Source organism: Patella vulgata, chromosome 6 (genome assembly GCF_932274485.2).
Source record: "Patella vulgata chromosome 6, xgPatVulg1.2, whole genome shotgun sequence".
Lineage (NCBI taxonomy): Eukaryota > Metazoa > Mollusca > Gastropoda > Patellidae > Patella > Patella vulgata.
Window position 1 is genome coordinate 10,884,056 of NC_065884.2, and position 25,263 is coordinate 10,909,318.

At 37.0% G+C, this 25,263-nt stretch overlaps 1 protein-coding gene across 3 annotated transcripts; it reads left to right on the plus strand.

The window, feature by feature from the left end:
- The first annotated feature begins 8,201 nt into the window (after nucleotides 1–8,201).
- Nucleotides 8,202–23,476, plus strand: LOC126824765 (coiled-coil domain-containing protein 157). Of its 3 annotated transcripts, none has more exons than XM_050554136.1 (12): nucleotides 8,202–8,225; nucleotides 10,324–10,425; nucleotides 10,663–10,913; nucleotides 11,687–11,858; nucleotides 12,352–13,084; nucleotides 14,249–14,439; nucleotides 15,882–16,058; nucleotides 16,947–17,115; nucleotides 18,174–18,367; nucleotides 19,251–19,324; nucleotides 20,416–20,693; nucleotides 22,420–23,476. In XM_050554136.1, exons 3-12 carry the CDS (start codon nucleotides 10,669–10,671, stop codon nucleotides 22,575–22,577), a joined length of 2,391 nt encoding a protein of 796 aa, XP_050410093.1. In that variant the 5' UTR covers nucleotides 8,202–8,225; nucleotides 10,324–10,425; nucleotides 10,663–10,668; the 3' UTR covers nucleotides 22,578–23,476. The 3 variants fall into 3 exon arrangements, with proteins under 3 accessions (XP_050410093.1, XP_050410094.1, XP_050410092.1); XM_050554137.1 differs by having other exon boundaries at nucleotides 8,203–8,313; XM_050554135.1 differs by having other exon boundaries at nucleotides 8,212–8,342.
- Nucleotides 23,477–25,263: the final 1,787 nt, after the last annotated feature.

Consider the following 25,263-nt stretch of genomic DNA (forward strand, 5'->3'; position numbering starts at 1 on the left):
ATGAATTGGGATTAATAACGTCCTACTGTTCTGCACCGATTGGGCTAATGAAGATCGTAGTGCGCTATGAGTATGAGGGAAATTTTGCCGTGATAGTGACCAACTCTTAATAAATCGTCAATGTGTACACGGGGCCTCGTTTTTGACTCATCCGAACGACTGACTGATTATACATTGCCCCTTGCCAGTAGACCTCCGTACTACACCACCGACAAGGGGAAGCCACGCCATAAAATCCCGATGAACTTTCTGGGTCAACACGACATGGATCGAACACGTGATCTCCAGGTTAACGATCCCACGCCATAGGCTACTCACTGATTCATGATAGAAAAGGTTGTTATCTTTTCATTGAAAATGCAGATTTTCAGAGAAAGATATTTTCTCCGAAAATGGCGCTTTCATGCCCGATACAAATTCCATTTTACAGCGTTTTGTGTATATTATATATGACATTATTTATGAATAGTCCCAAGACGGACGAAAAGTACTTTAAAATGTTAAAATGTTATTAAACCAGTGTTGAAATCAGTTTGTGTCAGCATACCTTTTTTATCTTTTCATCATTTGCCGTGAAACAAAGTATAGTGCAGCTTTGCGGTTGTGCTAATGATTTCTATATATATATAGAGAGAGAGAGAGAGAGAGAGAGAGAAGGGGGGAGGGCGTGGGGGTGTTAACGTCCTCTCGACACAAACCAGGTCATTTCGGGACTATGGTTCAATTTTATTTCAATAATTCGCTTGCACGTAGGGGTCTTTAGTAGTGGGAGCAAACCGGAGTAGGCCTACTCTGAGAAAATCCACGAGGTTGGACAGGCGACTCCACTCCTTGTCACGTATAACCGGAGAATCGAAACCAAACCAGTTGACTCCATGGTAGACCTTATGATACAGTGTTCACGCGCTAACCATTTGTCACCTACAACCGGGAAATCGAAACCACGCCTTAATGACATACCTTATGATAAACCACGCACGGACATTCAACGCCCCTTTATGTATGAGATTAAGGGACAATTTTAGGGTATTGTTCATTTGGAGACAAATATTATATCTATTTTACAGCGTCTGGTATATAAGGTGCATGCATAGGATATTGTTCTTCAGTATCCTGTTGTTTGACTACAGGTTGAAGGTCACATATAGACTACAGGTTGAAGGTCACATATAGACTACAGCTTGAAGGTCACATATAGAGATCTGCCTCGGTCGCGGCAAATGCGCGATAATAATTATTAATTTTTATTATGTATTATCAAGTTCAACTTAAAGGAGCTAAATCGCTAATATTTGTGACCTAGAAATGGACACAAATGAATCGCAACGCATATAATAATGTAATGTGAATGTATATATACTGATTTACATTCAATCGTTTGTTTCTGTTTTTATATAATTTCTAATCAGTTATGTTTGGAGAAATACGGCAACAATCTCTAGCGTCTGGTTATTCCAGTCTACACCGATAGTATTTATTTCGCATGCTATCCAGATAAGAATACAGCGTGACCGTTTGACATGACTTGTGGAATATGTCTAGCCTCGTTCTTCGAGTCCCTTGTTATAAATGAAGCTGAAACACATTATGGTACAATGTTTATTTTGTCTTAAATATTTGATATCAGAGGCTCATCTTTTCCCGATAATATCACAAGATCCATGTTGATTTAAATTGACAAATAATTCTTGTTTTCAATGTCGAAGACTTTGGATGATATTGAGTTAGAAACTTAGCTACTTTAAATGGCCTATCTAAAGATTTTAGGTAAGCAAACCTTTTTATTCAACGATCTTCATCACCACACCCCTTATAAGGAGCATTACACTTTAAACATTTAAAGTATATATTTTATCTTTATTTATAGAAATGATATTCCATGACAAGGGGCAGTCATCAAACAAATTTGTCCATAGCGGCGGAAAAGGTTCCGCGACAAACAAATATGATGGAAGTACCGTCACAGTACAGATGGCAAAATCTTTTTACGAATCGACTACAACCGATGGTTTGCGTCCATTTTTCCCGATCACAGAATAGCCAAATCTTTCCATAACGACGAAAATGGTGAGAGCTTAAGTGGTTCGAGTGAGCGTGGGGTAATTACTGATAATTTAAGGAAAACACCCCAATGTCGTCCAATGGAAAAAAAATACTCATCACAACGAAAATGGGGATCATCAAGTAAACATATCTACTGTAGCCTTCGTCAAATAACGTATAAAAACTACGCCTTTTTTCTCAGCAATGAGAGTCTTTTAAGCCCTAGTAAAACAGGCGCCATAACTTGTACTACACGTGACGTGTTAGTTAAAGGAGTTAAGTCTTTAACTCAATATATTCTTTCATATTTGAAATTAAAAATACGAGTTAGAATTCAGTATTGATCAGTTTCATTCAATAATGATGTTGGTATCTAGCCGTGAAACTATCGAATCCTAATATCCAATATTTAAGATACAATTAACATTGTATACTCAGTACACGAGTCGTATGCCCTATTTTGACGGGTACCATTTTGTAATGAACAAATAAAAACGTATCCTACAATACAATGTGGAAGTAATTAGTAAAGGCTGATTCACAAACGATAAAATAATAATTTTAAAAAAAGCGTGTAGAATGCACTAAGTAGGCCTAAACAACTGTCGTTCAATTTGAACTGTTCGCGTATTTCACCGAACATACCTGATTAAAAATTACAATATCTTTTCTTCAAAAATTGAATACTAGTATAAATCACTTTACATACACGCATATTACATTAATATATGCTTTTAGAACCATTTTTGCATATTTCAAGGTTCCAAAAAATAGAGCCGTGCGCCCTTTAACTAATGCACCTTTAACGTAATTATCCCCAAAAATAAATATATTCCACACAAGGAAAATCCTGGTTGTGTTTTTTTTTTCATGGCCATAGTTTTTTATATTATTACACTATACCCTAATAATAATAATAATCTTTATTCAGATCTCACAATTCAGATCCAAATAATTGTATATTCTTTACAACAATGCGAATTTTTGTCACTAGCTTAAAGTTACAATTTCATATTTTTAAGTTATATTTTTAAAATGTATTAAAATAAAGCCTTAAAATAGATGGTATCCATAAACAGTTCTACCTTGTTAAAGAATAATCCAATTAATCCTATAATTCACTATTGCCAGTTGAGAAATTGGCAAAAATATAATTTTCAACTTCAAATTCAAACGTTTGAAGATAGCTATTCCATGGGAGGGATAGGGGGATAGAAAAACAAGGGAGGTAATTGTGTTATTATTTCCGGGGTGAATGATTCTTAAGTGTGAGAGTGATACCTATGATCGTATAATAGTGAGTTGACAACCTAATGAGCAAAAGAAATAGAAATAATTATGTTTTGACTTTCTTAGAAAATATGAAATTCTCGCTTTAAACGATTTCAGTATATTTATACCACTCACCCTAAAATAAGGTTATATTGTTAGTGTCTATTTAGATGTAATTATGCCATGTCGTTTACTCCATACTCCCCAACTGTATTAGATCAGTCGATGCAGAACAGTACGGCGTTAAAGTAGCTAAGTCTCTAACTCAATATCATCCAAAATCTTCAACATTGAAAACACGATTTATTTGTCAAATTAAATTAACATTCATGTTGTGATCTTACCGGAAAAAGATGGGCTTTTGATATCCAATATTTAAGACAAAATAAACATTTTACCATTGGTACACGAATCGTGTACCATAATGCGCTTCAACCCCAGTTGTATCAAGAGACTCGAGGGACGAGGCTAGACACATTGCACCAAATTAAACGGCGTATGTAGACTGGAATAACCAGACGCTAGAAATTTGCACTCGCTTGAGACTGCTGGCTTATTTCGCCGAACATAACTGATTTGAAATTGGAGTAAAAACGGAAACCATTGAATGTAAATCAGTTTATATACATTCATATTACAGTATTATATGCGTTGCGACCCACTTTTGTCAATTTCTAGGTCCCAAATGTTAGCGATTTAGCTCCTTTAAACACTCTTTCATTTGCTCTATACTAATTTGAAAATAAGAAGCAAAAATTGTGTATCGTGAGAGAGCTATATTTAACTTATAAGTTTAAAATCAAGATGTTTAATTTATAATTTTATTATGATGTATATGTATGTGCCACATAAATCTGTATATCTAACATACTGGCACACAAATTGCATTAGTGTGAGCGTGATGGACATCAGAATATGCCCCATTTTCACTGCTAACGCAAGGCCGTTCCGGTGTTATATTCAACCAGGGACCCTATACATATTTAATGGCCACAGATCACTAATTATTTCCCCATTGACTTTAATGTTAATTCTCGTCTCTTAGACCGGCTCTAACTTTTTCCCAAATTTTCGTTGGGTAGAACACTTTCTGCCACAGATGGAGCAACATGTGGCAAACTCTTGCCCAAAAGCATGCATGAGCTGGAAGTAGAGACAAGTAAACATTGTTGTTGTTAATGTTTAACGTCCGCTTCCACCGAAGGTGATATCGCAGACAAGTTGTCTTTTTTTTATTTTCATTATCATTATCTTAGCGCACGCGTAGGGGTCTTTCGTGTGGGAGGAAACCGGAGTACCCGGAGTAAACCCACGAGGTTGAGAAGGCGCCCCTATCTCCATGCCACATACGCTCACACCAGGGATCAAAACCACAACCGCAAGCCAGAGGTGACCGGCCAGCTAGAGGTCGAAGCGAGACACTCTAGACCACTAGCTGCCATCCCACCCCCCTCACAAGTAAACATGCAATTTCCAGCCCTACATTTCAACGTAACCAGACTCACAACTCTTGTATCCTTCCGCCTCAAAATCATGAATATTCACCAAAACCTGGTAGAAAATGTATTATCAAACCCTTTTTTTTCGATTCTACACCAAAAAGTCAACAAAAATCGCCATGCAAAAGGGGGGAAAAGGGAAAGGGAGAGAGAGACTAAAAATAAATTTGGCCCTTGTTCGTGGGTGACGGCGTAGAGATATTTGGTGATCTGTGTCCATGTTTAATCCTGCCCTGAATGTACCACCATCCTTGGCATCCCCAGTGTTCTCATTCCGTTCTACTCATTCCGTTCTCCTCCACTATTAGTATCCCCAGTGTTCTCATTCCGTTCTATACTCCACTGTATCCCCAGTGTTCTCATTCCGTTCTACTCCACTGTATCCCCAGTGTTCTCATTCCGTTCTACTCCACTGTATCCCCAGTGTTCTCATTCCGTTCTACTCCAGTATGGAGTAGAACGGAATGACAGCACTGGGGATACTGAGGATGTGCATGTACCTTTAATGACGGGTGGTTCGTAAAGCGTAAAGCGGAAGTTATATTAAATGAAGACGCGTTATTCTTCGTGAATACGGTGTAACGTTTGACATGTGACTAATGGTTTACTTGGAAATTATCTGTTTTAAAAATAACCTTCACTAACAATAAATACGCTGGGTTAACCTAGAAACTGACAGTGTTCAATAGATAATCATATAAGAAAGATGAATTCTGGAGTTTTATTTCGGGGACTATTAATTTTCATCATATGTGCCATTCAAAGCATAGAAAGTCAGAATGGCAGATTTTGTGGTGAAGTTGCCTGGACTAAAGCTTGTTCCAGTGTCAGTGATAATGATATGAGACGCCGAAAGAGAGATGCAGACAGTGACCTTAATAAAGATATTTCGGAAGAAGCCAACAAAAATCCCTCGTTTACCGGAGCGTGGAAAATGGCTGATAAAGATGACAAATTACCAACACTAATTAAAAAATATCAAATACTGCAACGGAGCGAGATAAAACTTATTATGGCATACACTTACGAATTAGAACAAATGCCCATGGTCGCTCAGTTCTACGTATCTCTCAACGAGGATTGTCGAAATTTTGGACTGAATGGAGGCAAATATCCAAAGACTAAGAAGATTTTACGCAATGCTCTGATCAAATTAGGAGATTCCCAAACTAATTTACCAGCAATGCTTTACCGAAAGGAGCCTGATTTTCTTTTGGAGAACTACACAAGTTGGAAGAATCAGCAAATTTCCCGGCAGTTGGCGATGTTCACATCTACTAGCAAGTCTAAGAATGCCTTCCCATGTAAACCACAGGGAAAAATGCAGACTATTTTCAAGAACCCCCAAGCTGGCGCTTCCATTGCTGATTTTTCTAGATATCCAGACGAACAGGAGGTTATAATACCGTTAATGTATGGTACGTTTTATGTAGAGACTGTTGATTCACAAAAAAAGGAAGCAGTTCTCGTTGGACCTACAACATCTTCGGCTCAAGCCCTCATGTCTAACAGTATACCGTGCAACAATGGCAATGGACAAGAGTATTTACATGTCAACTTTGAGTTATTTACCCTTTGTTTGGTCATCACGTTCAAGAAAAGGACGAACTGCTAATACAATATAAACAACGTAAAGCAACAGAATGAGAAGAGATTTTTTTTATTAATATTAAATTTGAATGATTAACATTGTAATACAGCGACAATATGAGAAGACATTTTTATTAATATTAAATTTGAATGACTGATATTGTAATACTATATGAGAAGAGATTTTTTTAGTAATATTAAATTTGAATGATTAGCATTGTAATCACCGTATTATTACCGTTTTGAGGCGAGAGAATAAATTCTGAAGAAAAATTTCACATTCACTTATAATTTTTGTTTTATTTTTAAATAATCAAAATGTAATCATGAAGAAATTTAGACAGTGGGGGTTGTCATAGTTTCCGTTTTATAGAGAATTTACACGCGGAAGTTTGAATCTAAACTATAGCCTTATTTGTAGTGTCCGGTCGAAAGCGAATACTGGGGTTTTATTGGATTTCATATTACGAAGTACTTACAATAGAATACAATTTATTTGACACCATTTATTATGCGAAGTGATCTTTGAAAGCAGGGGGCCAGTTTTCGATTGACTATTTATAAGGTATTTTTTAGGTGGCCGTGGTTTGGTTGGGCGTCGGAATAAGGGGAGCACGATTTTGTAACGTCGCCCCAGTGGGATTTAGTAGCTACCTACTGTTCGTGCCATTCTATGTGTCCTGGGTTATTTTATTAGGGGTCACGCTGACTAAGTGGGTAAGACGCTGGCTCGCTACATGAAGATCTGACAATTACAACTGATCTTTCACGCTTTCGTGGCCCTTTGAAAAACGTCCTAAGAAACCAAATGATAATTGAGTTTGGGCAATTTTGATTTTTTAGAATTAAACCAATGGTTTATTGCGGTCGCGACGTGAAATTAGTTAAATTAGTTATCTCTTATCTACATTTAAAGTGTAGTTAAAGGTCCAATTTAAAGTAGCTAAGTCTCTAACTCAATATCATCAAAAATCTTTGACATTGAAAACAAGAATTATTTGTCAATTCAAATCAACATTGGTCTTGTGATCTTACAGGGGAAAGATGGGCTTCTGATATTCAATATTCAGCGCCATTTGGAACAAAGGACCCAAAGAACGTGGCTAGACATATTCCACACGTCATGTCAAATGGTGACGCTATAATCTTATCTGGAGAACATGCACAATAACTATCACCGGTGTAGACTGGAATAACCAGACGCTAAATATTGCTATTAATTGAGACTCCTGGCGTATTTCGCCGAACATAACTAATTATAATTACTGTAAAAACAGAAACTGTTGAATGTAAATCAGTTTATACACATTCACATTACATTATAATTATTATATGCGTTGCGACCCATTTGTGTCAATTTCTAGGTCCCAAATATTAGCGATTTAGCTCCTTTAATTAATGTTACATACTTCCACCAGTAGATCCCGTCACTACAAAGACAGACAATAACCCACTATTGTTGCTAATCGAATAGTATGAGAATCGTACTCATGGCAATGTCTTTACATTCAGTAATAAGTGGTTCAGCGTAGGTTCTGTATTATGTATACACTCTTTGTGGTCCTGCTCAGTGAAAAATCGTCTCCATAATTCGTCTCAAGTTTGAGTCTCATACCACCTTTAGGGCTAAATATGACCAGAAGTTACTCAGTTTAGGTGGAGAGGGTTCAATCAAACGAAAATGTGGGAAAAGTTAAAAAGTTGAAGCTGGACAAAGGGGCAAAAATTAAATGATATTGGTGGTCTGTATCCTTAGAGTAGTACGGTCGAATAGAGTTATCTCCCATAATCAACTTGCCGGAAGTGATGTTGGTATCCGAGGTAAACAATTTTCGAGCTGTGAACCGACACAATTTTCTATTATTTTAGAAGATTAGCCCATTTAATCCAATCTAATTCAACTTATACGGTATTTGTTACAATAGTAATCTCAGGAAAGTAAGGAAAGGCTATTTCCACGATTTAACTAATCGCAATATTATATCTTAAAGGAGTTAAATCATAGGATTCTTAGGAATGTGACACAAATGGCTTATAAGTTATTATATAAACTTATAATAATGATGATGGCAATGGGTCGCAACGCCAACGCATATATATGAATGTAAATAATATAAACAGATTTACATTCAATCGTTTCCGTTTATTACTCAAATTTCAAATCAGTTATGTTCCACTAGTGTCAATCGAATGGTACGTAATCTCTAGCATCTGGTTATTCCAGTCTACACCGATGGTATTTATTGCACTAATTCAGCTCTGAAAGTAGGTCCCATTACACTCGCCCTGTACATTCTGGAACCATCCTATTGAATTGTTGTTGAAAATGTATCATTCCCAGTCAATTTTACTGGGCAACTTTTTACTGCTAAACAGTCGCGTGTCAGTCCCTGTGAATGCCTCTACAGTCAATGTAAAGGAACATTTTAGTGAGAAAATAAGACCTTGCTTATCTTGCCACACAACATGCTGTTAAAAATAAGTCCCCGTCTGCTAAACAGCTTGACAGATGCCATTGATATCTGAATAGAAGGTAACGGACAAATTTACGTACAGGCGGCAAGTGTAATGAGACCTACGTTCAGAGCTGAACTATTATTGTGCAAGCTCTCCAGATAAGAATATGGCCTCCCCGTTTAACATGACTTTTGGAAAAAGTCTAGCCTCGTTCTTCGACTCCCTTATTACAAATGGCGCTGAAACGCATTATGGTACACGATTCGTGTACCAATGGTAAAATGTTTATTTTGTTTTAAATATTGGATATCTTTACACAATATGATAACTAGTGTTGAAAATTGGATCGAGATTTGTGATCCGAATACTTTTGTTGGCTATCCGAATACTATTCGGATAATTCAGAGACGTGAAATTCTTGAACAAAATAACATCAAAAGTTCATATACCGGTACTCATAATTTCTTACTTGTTTCAATGTTTATTAGTGTCTGTGTATGCCGAGGCTAGTATGAAATCGTACTTTCGATTTGCAAATTGTTTGTCCCGTGAAGAAAAAAACGTGCCTACCTTTAGCCGTAATTATTAAGACTATCTATGATATCCCAAAAAATCAACGAGGTGAAGAAATTTGTATACTATAACTACTCCTGTAATCTGCACCTTCCCACTTATCATTTTGCTCAATCAACACGAATGAAAAAAGTAAAATAAAAACATGTGCCATTTATTTCCCCAAGGTCGTTTGCCTCATTCTGATAATCTACTACTATTGAACCAATCAGTGAGTGGGAATATACGTGACATAGGTCGTTATGAATAAATTTCCTTGCGGGAAGTCAAAACACGGTCTAAACGCGTATGCCGTAAACTAGCGCAGGGAAGGAATGAATATTTTTTTTTTATTTAGACTAAATAATATGCATAATGTTGACAATAATTATGCTCAGAGCTGCGTACGTGATCAATTGCATTGGGGAAAATTTCAAAGAAGTAATCAGATGTAAAAATGGCTAAATTATAGAGCATACGGAATGTCAGAATATATTGTAAAGAATAGTAAACGGATAGTAAAATGATTTGGATAACCCTTATTTTGTATCCGTTAACGAATATCCGAATAGTAGTTTCACCACTAATGATAACAACACCAATGTTGATTTAAATTAACAAATAATTCATGTTTTCAATGTTGAAGACTTTGGATGATATTGAGTTAGAGGCTTAGCTACTTTAATGTTATAATAGTAGGCCTAATAGCTTTTAACACTGTAGACTGTAGTACTAGTAGACATAGTATAGCTACTAGGCTAGTAGTTACTATAGTAACAAATTCCTACGGCTCTGCTCTCTATTCGTTACACTAATATGAAAATAAGGGTTTTCCCCCATCTCAGTTCTAAGGCTATTTTGGAATCCTTACCATCTTTTTTCCACCGTGAATCTTCTTTCTTTCCAACAGTGCAATCTTTGGAGATAAAAATTCTACTAAGACAAAAGATCCTGCTTGGATCAGCATAGGTAATATAACAACAGCAAATTGAAAACATTCACTGAAGTACCGGTAAGTTCAACTTTTATTAATATAAGTTCTTCCAAACCACAAACCAAAAACTTGATCTCTTTTAAATGGTTTCCATAAAACTGAACTGTAATCCTACATTATAGAGATGCAAACATTAATTTACCAAGATTGAAAGCCCTAAACTTTTGAATTTTAAAAATTGAGACTTAGTTTTTATATGGTCTGGATGTTCGTGCATATTTTGTTGCTACCAATGACATATCTATTTATTTACAGATTAAAATGGCATATTTACTAGGAGGAAAGGCGTGTATGGATAGTTTACGCAATGATGTACAAGATGTTCATTGGTCGGTATCAGACATCGTATCCCGTACAGGACCGTTGGAATTCCCATCCTGGAAGTTTCCTGACAAGATGTCCTGTGATTTGGACATGGATGACTTGATGGAGATGTACGATTATTGTGATGGAGAGGAGGAGAATCAGGTGGCTCACATCGCGTTATACGAACTTGTGATTGACAGGTAAACTTCTCTAATATTCCATTCATGTCCCTATGTTCCACTGATGAATGTCTGCTTGAGACACCCAAATTCAATTTGGTGCCAGATCTTTTTCATATATCTCTGCAATGCTTTGGAATTCCTTACCCCTGAAACTAAAGTCTGCTAAAACACTAACTTCATTTAAATCAAACCTAAAAGACCCATCTTTTCAAATGTCAGCGCTTTGAGCATTTCCCTATTGTGATGTGGATTTTATCGCATTATAAGACTCATCATCATTATTATTATTATTATTATTATTATTATTTCTGCATGTCTAAACTATTATGAATGAATCTTGATTATTATGAATGAATGAAAGAATGAAATGGGGTTTAACATCCTACTTTTCTGCACATACTGGGCTAATGAAGATGTTAATTTTTCTTATGCCATGTAATGTGCTATTTGGGAAATTCATGTAATGACAGTGGCACTCAAACAGTGTTGCTATTTTGTGCGTGACAAGAAGGAGTCGAGTCGCTAGTCCAACCTCGTGGGTTTTCTCTGGGTCCACTGACTTCTTCCCACTGCTAAAGACCCCTATGCACAAGCGAATTATTGAAATAAAATTAAACCATATGTTAGTCCCGAAATGACCTAGTTTGTGTCAAGTGGACATTAAACACCATTTCTCTCTCTCTCTGTCAAAATTTCACTTGTAGCACACTAAGTGGCGTATTCCCATCTTTATTATCCCTATTATTAAACCCTATTTCATCACATTTCTTTTTAAAAATGTTGGCTTGTAGATTGGTGTACCTTGTTCAGGCTATGACTAAATATACAGAACAGTTAATGAGTGGAATAAAACCAGGGGGAGAGAACTCTACAGGAACAAGTAGTTCTGTTGGTCTGGTGGTGAAAAAATATTGTGGCAGATTGATTCATTTGCACACGTTAATACAACATATACAGTCTGAGGTAGGTATAAATATAGATATAGTATGATTAAGCTGAACACTTGTGGATGCTATCTAATTAGGGGGGTGGATGGCCGGTTGGGGTGTATATCTTAAGGTCTGTCATTGAGTCAACTGGCATGATTTCGATTCCCCGGTTGTACATGACAAAAAGTCAGGTTGCCTGTCCAGCCTACGGTTTCCTCCCACTGCTAAAAACCCCTCGTCGCAAGCGAATTATTGAAATAAAAGTGAACCATATATGTTAGTCCCGAAATTACCTTGTTTTTGTCAAGTGGATGTTAAACCCCTGTTGAACTTCGTGGGTTTTTTTTCGTATCATCTGATTTTCTGCCACTACTATAGAGACCCCTAAAACGCACACTCGAAATAACATTGAAACATATATGTTAGTCCCAAAAAGACCTAGTTTGTGTTGAGTGGACGTTGAACCCTCTCTCTCTCTCTGTTTATCACCTGTTGCTCACATTATTAAGTGAACTTTTTATTTTCAGAATAAAACTAAAACTAGAAAAATAACAGATTTAGAAAAAACTCTTCTAAAACTGAATGGTGAGGTGCATCAAAATGGTTACCTGTCACCGAAACAGAACAATCTTTCAAATTCAAACATGGACGATTCCAGTTCAAGTAACTTCAGTGCTTCCTCCCCTAATATGGACATTTCGAGAGATGCTTGCAATAAATCATCACAAACTATAGAAACAGCTTTTGTAGCCTGTGAGTCGTGTGACGTCGTTCAGAAAAATTTACGTGAAACGGGGGATATTGTTATTCATGTTTGTTCAACGCAAGGCCTTCCATCGTCACTGAAAAAATTCCGTCCACAGGTTGCGGGTTACGATTGGTTAAGCGCTAATGACATCATGAGATGGACACACGAACAAAATAAAGATCTGTCGCGAATAAATAAATACATGGATCAGATCGTAACAGAAGTCAAACCTTTAAAAGCAGAAGTGACGGCCTTCGAGAAAGAAACGAAACAAATGGAACATAAAGTTCGTAAAATCGAAAATGAATTGAAGTTAGAAAAAGACACCCAGATAGCCATTAAGCGACAGTATGAAATAAAACTTCAAGAGAAAGAATCAACCTTCACGGAAAGTATGGCTTCCGTAAATAGACAGAAAGATGAAATAACAAAAACGCGGAAAGATTTAGAGCGGGAGTTAGAAAAGAGTCGAGTTGAATTGAGACAACAACAAAGTGAATTAGAAACATTAGGTTAGTAAAAAAAACAAATACGAGAGTACAAAATGAGCCAGGAGCTGAGTCAATCATTGTGCAATTGTCCAAAGAACAAAAGCATGCCAAATTTCATGTTCATTATACTCGAATTAGCAGAGTCGTAAGCTTTTTTTGAAGAGCTTTGCCACACAAACAAAATAAGTTTTCCAAATGTATGTAACCAGTTCCTAATTCAAAAATGGTGGGTTGGGTACAGAGGCGGATCAAGGCTCTGATGGGCAGTTCGACCAACTGGGCCCTTTGCGGAACTGGTGTGCTGTAGTAAAACTAAGGCCGCTTAGTTTTCCGCTTTTTTCAGCATTTCAGCTTCATGTTTTTTCTGTTCTCTCTTCTCCCATCCACACCTTTGCCTTTGGGCCATATCATTAGCAAACCGACCTACGTCGAAATGACGTGGCCTTCACATAATGAAAGAAAGACAAATTTCAAAAGAAAATCGCAAAAACTTTTTTTAAAATGAAAGCGAAACCGAATGGCAGGCTAACGTAAGGCGAGCGAGTAACCAGTCTCACAACTGGAGTGATCGATTACACTAAAGCTCATCTCGAGCGCTATGGTGACACTGACCATGTGGGGTTCTTCCCTCATAGTGAACGGCCGACACAACCCAGTGAGGCTCGTCAAATTTAAAAACGTTGTCAAAAATTTTATGGGCCCTATTTTTTCTTGGGCCCTAGGTAGCTGCCTACACTGCCTATGGGGTAATCCACCTCTGGTTGGGTAGCTAGGCACTCCTCAGATTTGGCTCACTATCTTTACCTTTCTAAATTTTTTCAACAAGTATTTTTCTTTAGCAAAGTTCTGTGTGAAATGTGAAATATATATAATTTTAAGAAAGCAGTGCAAAAAATCAAGTGGCAAATGAGTATCTGTACTCACTGTCAAAACACATCATGCAGCCCTTTTTCAGTTTAGAAAGATTATCTGAGAACGAAAATGTTTTGTATATATGGCCTAATGATTCTGCTGTGTTAATATTTCCCCTAGACGTGTTATCTCGCAGACCACCTGTTTCCTTCCACTGCCAAAGATTCCTACTCACAAGCACATTTTTTAAATAAAATTGAACAATATGTTAGTCCCGAAATGATCTAGTTTTTGTTGAGTGGATGTTAAACCCCATTTCTCTCTCTCCTTTAGAAACAACTCAGAAAGATTTAGAGAAAGAATTGAGAAAAACGAAAGTAGATCAAGAAGAAATCAACATATTGGAAGATAAAGTTAAATTGATGAAAACAGAATTAAATCACGTCACAGATAAACTTGAATCACAGACCAAAGATTATAATTTAGAATTGTCAAAAAATAAAATGGCACAGAAACGAAATGATGTAAGTTACGGTATTATTAAATCTTTTCTTTTAGTGACATTTGGTAAAAGGCTAATCCCAATATTTTTTGGAGAATAAAACTGCTTAATTTTGAGTTAAAATCCCTTAAAATCCTCTAGCTAAGGGCTGAGCAACTAACTCAATATTTGTGATAAGTTTTCAAAAAAATTAAACCTGTCAGTCTTCATCTGGAAATGGAGGCCGGTGTCCCAAGCTGTATTATGCGGTGACTGGATAAAACCAGACTTTTATTTTATAAAAATAATGTGTAGGTAAAATTTAACTTTCGTTATCAAGTACAGCACATGGGTCATTCATTATATAGACCTCTCAAGGAACAGGAATCGATTACCAGGTCACCCAACGAAAAAACGGACCCGAAATCTTAAAAGGGTTACGTGTCTGGATAAGCAGTTTTGACGTTCACATCCAAACGACTCAATATTTTGAACTGGATTTTTGATGGAAGGTAAATACACCATTCCTCTATATTTTGGTGCTTAAATTTTATATGTACTCCGACTTTTATTTTTGAGACTCTCTTGAAATCGGAATAGACCAGAACACAGTTTTTATGGGAAACAATGTTTGGTTTATTATAAAAGCACAATGATGACAATAAGAGGATACTTTTAGAAACGTAACTTCATGTTTATATAATAAACCATTGATTGTTTCCCATAAAAATTGGAATCTGTAAATTATTCAAGTTTTATAATTTGGTATTATATTTTAGTTCCAAATGAAATGAAATGGGGTTTAACGTCCTACTGTTCTGCTCCTACTTGGCTAATGAAGACGGGCATACGCCATACAGTGTGCTATGAGAGAAATTTTGCCCGGGCAGCGGCAACACAGCCTACTCTTATATCGAATTCCAACTGTCAAGGGATCTTTTACGTGCATGCCAATGTATACACAGGACGTCAGTTTTTCGTACCATCTGAACGACTAGGCAGATGTCCTTGTCAGGCCCTCCATCCTGTACCATTTTAGTTCCAAATCATGGAATACAATTAACATATATGAAGAATATCGTCCGGTTTTTCTAGTCCAGAGTAATGCTTTCTTGGCTGACCATAAATTATATCTAGTTTATTGTATGGTCCAAAAAAGAAAGATCTCATGTTCACATTATAGTTTAGTAGTTGGATACAACTACTACCCAGGCAAAATTATACTTATGATTGTCCACTTAGAATATAAAATACCTTACTGATGTTAATATCCAGGGAAAAACCACGAGGTTGGACAGGCCTTGTCAAGTACAAGCAAGGAGTCGTAACCACACGATTTGACCCCATGACAGGCCTTATGATCTTACGCGCACATGTTACACCATTCATCTACTCAACCCCCTGTTTACCTTAGTTTAAGCCTTTTAATTAAAAATAATTTTTTCTGTTTGTTATACTGATTTCTTTGTTTTATCTGATCTGTAGAATCTGCAAGCTAAACAGGCCAGTTTATTGGAGCGGGTGAATGAACTGGATAGAGAGAATGAAGAACTGAAAGATCAAATGAATGAATTAGAAGAAGAGAAAGAAAAAATTACAGAGAAATTAGAAAAGTTGGAAGATGAAAAGACACAATTACAACAGCAAGTTGATGAAAATAAGGTATTTTGATATTTTCTATCGAATTTCATGCTTATTAGGAATCCAGTTTGCTGAAATGACAAGTATAGTTGTTTGGGTGGGACAAAAAAGAAAACTGCATGGTCCAGTCTTTTAACACTTGCATTGGTGTAAAAGAAACTTTGGCCATTCTAATTTAATAATTCGATGGATAATAAGTCTCTGTGTAAGAAAAAATTCTCCTTAATGCCTGTTCCCACTGTTGTGCGATGCATTTCGATAGGATTGTCTCTATTGAGTCCACGATCTATTGAGTGCAGATCTATTCAGATACGTTTCAATACGGTCAACATGATTGCTACGACTGACCTCAATAGGATCACCATGATTAAAACCATGATTTCAATCGTAGCACAAATTGTGAACCTTGGAAAAGCGATTATATTCTAGTCTCAGATTGGCCTATGTATAGTACTTAAGAAATGTATTTTGAGTAGTCCATGATGATTGAATTTTATATTAAAGGATCAAGGTCCTCAATTCATAGAAAATCAATAACACAAGATGTTTCCACTGTTGTGATAAAATGTTGAGAAGATAAATTACCTATATTTTTTGTTCTATATCAAGAAAATGACAGAAAGAATTACCCTTGTAAGGAAATAAGCCTTTTTAGAGTATTTTGACTTTAGATGCAAGTCTTATTTTTCTTTTATTTCAGACAGCCATTAGGAATTGTCAGGTTACCATTTGAAATGTATTAATTGAAGTGATGAGGTTTTATCCAAATGGAATTGACCTTATCACCTAGTGTTCCTTTAAATTCATAGTTCAAAACCCCATATTTAACAACCCTGTGATTCACATCCCTATAGTTTACAACCCCATGGTTCACAACCTCAACCCAATTGAATAATTTGTTTCTTGCAGGCTGAGCATGATCGACTTGGTAAAGAGAAAGATGACCTTGAGAAAACAATGGAGGAAACGCGTCACATTATTCAACAGATGGAACAACAAGTGAACGAAGCCAAAGAACGAGAAAAACTTCTTGTAGAATATCCAGATTTAAACGGGCCTGTAAATCCAGACTATAAAGGTTTATAATTTCATGGAAAAAATTTCTTTGTCAGTTTCAAAATAGTTCACATTAAAGCGCCCAAAACATGGCGATGTCTCAAAAATACAATCAATAGAGTATGCATCTTAGTCAATGGTTCACAGGCTGCTCACCCCCCCCCCCCCCCACTGACATTATAGAAATGAAATGACATGAAATGGGGTTTAACATCCTACTATTCTGCTCCGAACTGGGCTAATGAGACAGGCATACGTCATACAGTGTGCTATGAGGGAAATTTTGCCCGGACAGCGGCACTACAGCCTATTTTTATATCGAATTCCAACTGTCAAGGGATCTTTTACGTGCACGTCAATGTGTACTCAGGACCTTGGTTTTTTGTTCCATTCGAATGACTAGACAGCTGTCCTTGTCAGTCCCTCCGCCCTGCATCACTGACAAGGGAGAACCACGCCGGAAAATCTGGATGAACTTTCTCGGCCAATGCAGGGATCGAACACCCAACCTCCAGGCTAGCGATCCACTGTCTTACCCACTTAGCTACCATGACTCCCTTGACTTTAAAGATTACAGAGCAGGTTAATAAACACAGTCATAACACATAACAGGGTGGCTGGGGGTCTCGAGCAAATCAGTATTTTTCCGGTGATCATCAGATTTTTTGGGCAGTGGCCAAACGAACAAGAATATAATGGATATAAAAAGAAGAATATGAAAATTAACCATCCTGCAAAACGAAGTGCCCGAAATCCGAAAATTTTACTCACCATTGGGTGGGGTGATGCAATTCCCAACCAGAGTTTATAGTTTCAGAAAATCACCCAATTCTGAATTTGATTGAAGGTGTCTAGTTTACAAACTAAAACTGCAGTTTAAGAAAATTTGCTCCAGTACTAGCCATTATTTTTCAAGATTTTACTACGTAGGTTCATTTTTCGGGCGCCGCTGCAGTATTTTTCAGGCAAAATTAGTACAGTCCCCCCCACCCCTCCTAAGAAAAATCGGCTCATACATCGAATCAGTCGTGTGTATTATGAAGACTAAAATTGTATGTGTTCATTCTGACTTGTCTTTAGGTACAGGTAACCTGGTTAAAGATATGGAGAATCAAGTGAAAGCAAATTTGATCCGAGTCCAGATTTTAGAGACTCAAAGTGAAGGTCTACAGAACTCAATATGTAAATTTGTATCAAATCAAGGTCATAGTCCAGTTCGATCCTGTTCTAAATCATCGTCTCAATCGTCAATTCAGTCCAATACAACTATGATGGTGAGTAAAGTATTTTCAATATATTTCATCAATCAGAAACAAATTTTTTTGGGTTTTTTTTCTCTCAATTAATGTCTGACAACATCCTTTACAAGTTGGGAACCACGGTGGCTCAGTGAGTAAGAGAGGGAGGGAGAGAGAGAGAGAGATGGGGTTTAACGTCCACTCGACACAAACTAGGTCATTTCGGGACTAACACATGGTTCAATTTTATTTCAATAATTCGCTTGCGCGTAGGGGTCTTTAGCAGTGGGAGGAAACCAGAGGACCCGTAGAAAACCCACGAGGTTGGACAGGCGACCCTACTCCTTGTCATGTACAACCGGGGAATCGAAACCCCGCCAGTTGACTCAATGACAGACTGTATGTTACAGCGCAGCACGCGCGTGCTAACCATTCGGCCATCCAATCCCCCCAGTGAGTAAGAAGTTGGCTTGCTAACCTGGAGGTCCCCTGTTTGATCCCTGCGTTTGCTGAGAAGTTTCGTCAGAATTTAACGGCTTGGTTCCCACTTGTCAGTGGTGCAGGACAGAGGGTCTGGCAAAGGACAATGTATAGTCATTTGGATGGGATGAAAAACCGTTGCCTTAAATCATAAGATCTGTAAATGAGTACAGTGGTTTGATTGCGATTCCCTCCTTGTACATGACAAGGAGTAGGCTCGCCTGTCCACTGTCCAACCTCTTGAGTTTTCTTAGGGTCCTCCAGTTTCCACCTACTGCTAAAGATCCATACGTGCAAGCAAATCATTGTAATAAAATTGAACCATGTGTTAGTCCCGAAATGACCTAGTTTGTCTTTCTCTCTCGTTTACATTAACATCACTCAGCCAACGTGGCACTTCCTGTCTATAAACATCATAAGAATGATTATTTCTATTTAGGGCGGTCCAACACAACTATGGAAGATGGATGAATTAGATAATATTCGAGAAGAAGACAATAACAGAAGCTACAGGTATCTTCTAATTTCTATTTGAAACTCATTGAACGACTTGTACACGTTTAGTTTTGGTTCTTCCTCTAAATGAATTGGGTCTACTCAAATTGAACAATTTGCCCTGGTGCTGAAAAAAACTGCTCCACTGCTTTGTAAAAAAATTTTTACATGGAGTGGTGTAATACCGATGATTTCATGTCAAGTGAAATATTTAATGTGCTAAAAAATTCCCTGATTTTAGATCATGAGATCAAGTACCGGTAGCATTGTTTCGATCTCATAGTAGGGTCACCTACCTAGCCATGCGGTTCTTCCATATCCGTCCCACTGGTAAAAACCTTTACGACAAAAAGTTGAACTATTGAAGTAAAAATTATCATATATCACTTCCAAAATGATCTAGTCTGTATTGATTGCTAATTAAACTTGTCATGCATGTAAACATACAGTTTTACATACGATGTGTGATGTATTTACTATGTAAGATTTAGATAAAGAGCTGTCCGTTCTTGCTATAATTAATATTTCCAAAATAGATAATACAAAATCAATATTTTGAAAATTTCATGCAGGTTATTTAATTCTGAGCGAAGTTATAACTGTTTGTAGTTATTACAAGATGTGTGCATTGATTGTTTATTGTCTTAACCACGGCACTGGTTATTCGAGACTTACCCCCGCTTCTCCATTTTGAAATCAAATCATGAAATGACCGAACTGTTCCAATCTTCTTGAAATCGGAGCCATCCAATGGTCTAGAGAGTTGATTATGGTCATGTCATGTAAATAAATGTCTAAATAATAATTTATATAACATGTAAGTCCTAGAGAAAAACATGTAATAGGAAGATTTATTTCTTACATAATGCATCTTTAACAGCATAAAGTTAACATTGTACATTGACATTAAGTACTTTTGGCAATGATCTCATTCCATACACTGTACCAATAAATCTGTCACATGGCCGATAGGATGATCTCATGATATTGTCACATGTTCCCTTCTTCACTAATAAAGATTCTATTCATATTATCTAAGCCTTCCACTTGACCAAGGAACTTGACATGATGCACATACGAATAATGATTCTTTTAATCCTTTTGAACAGATTGTCCAACCAGAATAATTCTAACAGTAATGACATATCTCCCCGTAAATCTAAACCTCGCGTAAAACCCAACATGTTCACCATGAACTTTGACACATCGAGTACAAAGACAAAAGATGAGTTTGTGGTAACCAAGACAACGAGACCAGAGAGTGGAAAGAGAGTGAAAGAGAGGCCATTGAGTAGTAAAGGTTCGGTCATGACACCAGTCAATAAGACAAGTATAGGAGCTTATTTACAGATGAAGAAAGGCGGACATCTTGGATCAGCAGGCACAGGTAAGTGGCAAGTGGAAAATCATTTGCTGTTTTTGTAACGGAGGGGGCGGGGACACGGATGGCCAAACGTGGGTGTTGTATAATAGGGTCTATCATTGAGTCAGCTGACGTGGTTTTGATTCCTCGGTTGTAAGTGACAAGGTTTAGGATCACCTGTCCAACCTCATTTGTTTTCTCCAGGTCCTCCGGGTTTCCTCCCATGGCTAAAGACCCCTATGGGCAAGCAAATTATTGAAATAAAATTGAATCATGTGTTAGTCCTGAAATAACCTAGTTTGTGTTGAGTGGATGTTAACACCCCATTTCTCTCTTTCTCTCTCTAATTGTCCAAATGTTTTATAGCATTACTCTGTCTGCAATTCTAATGAAATAAAATAAAATGTTTTTAACACCCTACTTTCTGGTTGCAACCGGGCTATGGAAGACGAACATATACCATGTAGTGTGCTGTGAGGTAAATTGTCCTCAGACAGCAGCATTTCTATGGAATTCCAGCTGTGAATGGCACCACGCTGGGAAATCCAGGGGGGGGGGGTGGATGGCTGAATGTTTAGCGTGCGTGCGCTGTATCATAAAGTCTGTCATTGAGTCGACTGGCGTGGTTTCGAATCCCCGGTTGTACGTGGCAAGGAGTAGGGTCGCCTGTCCAACCTCGTGGGTTTTCTCCGGATCCTCCGGTTTCCTCCCACTGCTAAAGACCCCTACACGCAAGCAAATTATGTAAATGAAATTAAACAATATGTTAGTCCCAAAATGACCTAGTTTGTTTCAAGTGGACGTTGAACCCCATTTCTCTCTTTCTCTCTCTGGGAAATCCAGATGAACTTTCTCAGCATTCTGCACACAGAGATCCATCTATTTCCCAATTCAAGAATAGATCTCTGCCCTGAATGGCCACCATATCCAAAAATTAGTATACTGTTTTGTAATGCGGTTCTACTTTGTTTCACATCTGTCATACATACAAAGACTAAATAAACCTTGTCAATTGTATTAAATGGAAGCAGAATAACAACTTAAAGGGCCAATCCCGATAATATTTTGGAGAATAAAACTGCTTAATTTTGTTTTAAAACTAACTCAATATATGTGATACATTTTCAAACAACTTAAACCTGTCAGTCTTAATCTGGAAATGGAGATCGATGTCCCAAGCTGTATTATGTGGTGTCTGGATAAAACCAGACTTTTATTTTATTAAAATAATGTGTAGCTGAAATTTTCCTCTCGTTATCAAGTACAGCATGTGGTCCATGCACTGTATAGACCTCTAAAGGAACGGGAATCCATTATCAGGTCACCCAAGGAAAAAATTGACCCGAAATCTTAAAAGGGTTACGTGTCCGGATAAGCAATTTTGACATTCACGTCCAAACGACTCAGTATTTGGGGCTGAAATTTTGGGACAAGGTGGATACACCACTTCTCTATTTTGGCGCTTAAGTTTCATGATACTTGGACTTTTATTTTTGAGACTCTGTTCAAATCAGGATAGTCCCGGTCGATTTAGGACTTGAAATGTCGGTCAGTTAACTTAGTGTCTGTTCTCAAGTGGAGCTAACTATAGAAATGCAGGCTCAGTTTAGTATTGTTTCTCAGCCAACACCAGGTTGTAAACCAGAGTGTAAAATCCTCGGGATCTGTCTCTGTTCACGCCTAGATTAAACCAAAACAATCCTAAATGTGAGCCTATCAATGCATATTTTTGATTTACAACTATTTTCAGGTCGTCCACCATCAGGAAAAGTCAACAATTCCAGTAACCAGAGTAACAAGACAGATAACTCTGATTATTCTCCCACTATGTTTGTTTGTAACCAGTGTGATAAAATGTATGACAGGGAACGTGATTTAGAAATACATCGTTCGTATTGTACCCCTTAAGACACGGTGCCCATAATATATATAACCGTTGTGCGATATTTGTATCAGACAAAGTCTGTAACAGGCCTCTAATGTCTAGACTTTATAATTCAAAATTTCGTTTTACTTGTCTTTACTACACTGAAGAGTTTACTGAGGAGTTGTTATCATTGAAATGTTCTGGCTGATGTGAGGGATTAGCCAATGAAACGGTCTGTTACGGCGAGCTTTTGGTGCACGGAACTGTGGGTAAACCACCGGAAACGTCAACGCGGATTGATTAATTAATGTCTGACTTCATTTATTAGCAGCTGAAAATCATTCATATTTTAATGTTTCCTTGTTTTTCACTACATGTAATTTTCAGATATAGCATTTCATTTTCTTTATAATACAATTGTAACTATATCCTGTCTTGTACATTAGCATTAGTGATGTTCACAGTGTACAATTTAATTACTATTATATATAAACTAAATTTATATATCATAGATTCTTTAAAGTGCTCTTATGTATTGGTGGCACCTTGTTGTCAGGTTCATACTGTAGATTCTTTTAGCTTGTGTCTTTTAGGTGTGTCTAATATGTGGCGGAATTCTGTAGGCGGGTCCATAGGGTAGATTCATTTAGCTTATGTCTTAGGTTGCACATAGTGATGCATTATAGTTATATTAAAGTAACCATTGTATTTCTTTAACCATTTCTCTCCCCTGATTAAAACCAAACATAAATCTTGTATGTTCTTTAATTTATGTAGGTATCCAATTTATTTCAGTCCGTCCTGAAATTCGTCTCTAATTTATTACATGTTTATTGTTGTTATTAGTTATATTAAAATGTTATTGATTCAAATATTTATGTATTATATGAAATTTTTATTTTGTAATTTAGAATTTTATACAATAAACTATTTAATTGTTGTGTGTTTTGAATTTATAGAACTCTCACTAATACAAAACTACAACAAAAATTTGAACTAAGAAGTGATATCCGGTATTCTAGAAAATAAGTGTAAGCTCTTTTTGTGAATTGATGGACCCTGGTCGTTTATGTTGGCCCTGGTCGTTGTCATAGAATATAATCAACTGTGCATTCGGTTCTGTTTCTTTGTTTAATTTCGCAATAAGCCGCCGGGGATGGGTTTTAATTACATGTACGTATTATTTCCCCACCGGAGAACAAAATATAAACGGGTGTACCACAGGGCTCTGTTCTAGGACCCGTACAACTTCGCTTTCATATAAATGCATTAAAACATATTGGTCAGTTAACTAATAGGGAAATCGAACACAATGTCTACAGTGAAAGATTAAACGTGGAAGTTTTATACTATACGTAAGGATGGGAAAACGATTTCAAATAATGATGCATTTACGTTTGGGTTATGGAATCGATCGGTTGCTCCCAAGCCTTCAAGATCTCAACGCCATAGTGGTATCCAGGGCGAGTTATGCGTGTGAAATGAAACGCAGATTATTTAACTTCTGCAAAAGTACAAGAGAAACTAAATACAATATTTCCGCGATTAGAGCTTTATACGCCGATCTAGAATATCTAGTTAATATTTCCGCGATCAGGGCTTTATACGCCGATCTAGAATAATATTAAAATGTTTCCGCGATCAGAGCTTTATTCTCCGATCTAGAATAATCTAGTTAAAATTCTTCCGTGATCAGAGATTTATATACGCTGATCTAGAATAATCTAGTTAATATTTCCGCGATCTAGAATAATAATGTAGTTAATAGTAGAAATTTAGAAAACACTCGAAAACCAGACTGTAAATATATTTTTACTTTTCCGTCAACAAGTAAAAAAAACCACGTAATTATATGACCCGGACAATACGATTAAAGGAAAACATGAAATAAAACTGTTTCCTATGTTAAAGTTACGACTCTTTATGTCGCCAATGTAGCGAAATAACATCATTTTAAGTCCTTTGACTACTCTTTTTTAACTTTTTAACTTTCTTTTTAAAAAAAGTCAAATCTCTTCAATGGTATAATCCCACCATTCATCATGCATGGACGGTGGTTGGTAATTTTACTTTCACATAGACCGACACCTGTTTGACCAGTCTGTCGTAAAACCCGAATCACGTGACAAACGATTGGTTAATTACTGTTGACAATTATAGTCCACGTTACCTTCATATAGCCATGAATGAAATAGCAAGGCGGTGAGGAATCCATATATGTTAACGGTCACACAAATGAAATGAAAGAAGGGGGGGGGGGATTGGGTTTAACGTTCACTCGACACAAACGAGATTATTTCGGGACTAATTTTAAGTTAAACCATAATATGGTTCAATTTTAATTCAATAATTCGCTTTTCCGTAAATGTCTTTAGAAGCGGGGGAAAGCGGAGAAAAGCCACGAGGTTAGACAGGCGACCTTACTCCTTGCCACGTTCAAACGGAGAATCAAAACCACGCCATTTGACTCAATGACGCACCTTATGATTTCACGCGTACTCGTTAAACCACCAGAGCACCCAAACCCCCACAAATGAAATGAAATGGGGTTTAAAGTAGTCAAGTCTCTAACTCAATATCATCCAAAATCTTCCACATCGAAAACACGAATTATTTGTTAATTTAAATCAACATTGATGTTGTGATCTTACCGGGAAAGGGTAGGCTTCCGATATGCAATATTCAAGACAATATAAACATTTTACCATTGGTACACGAATCGTGTAC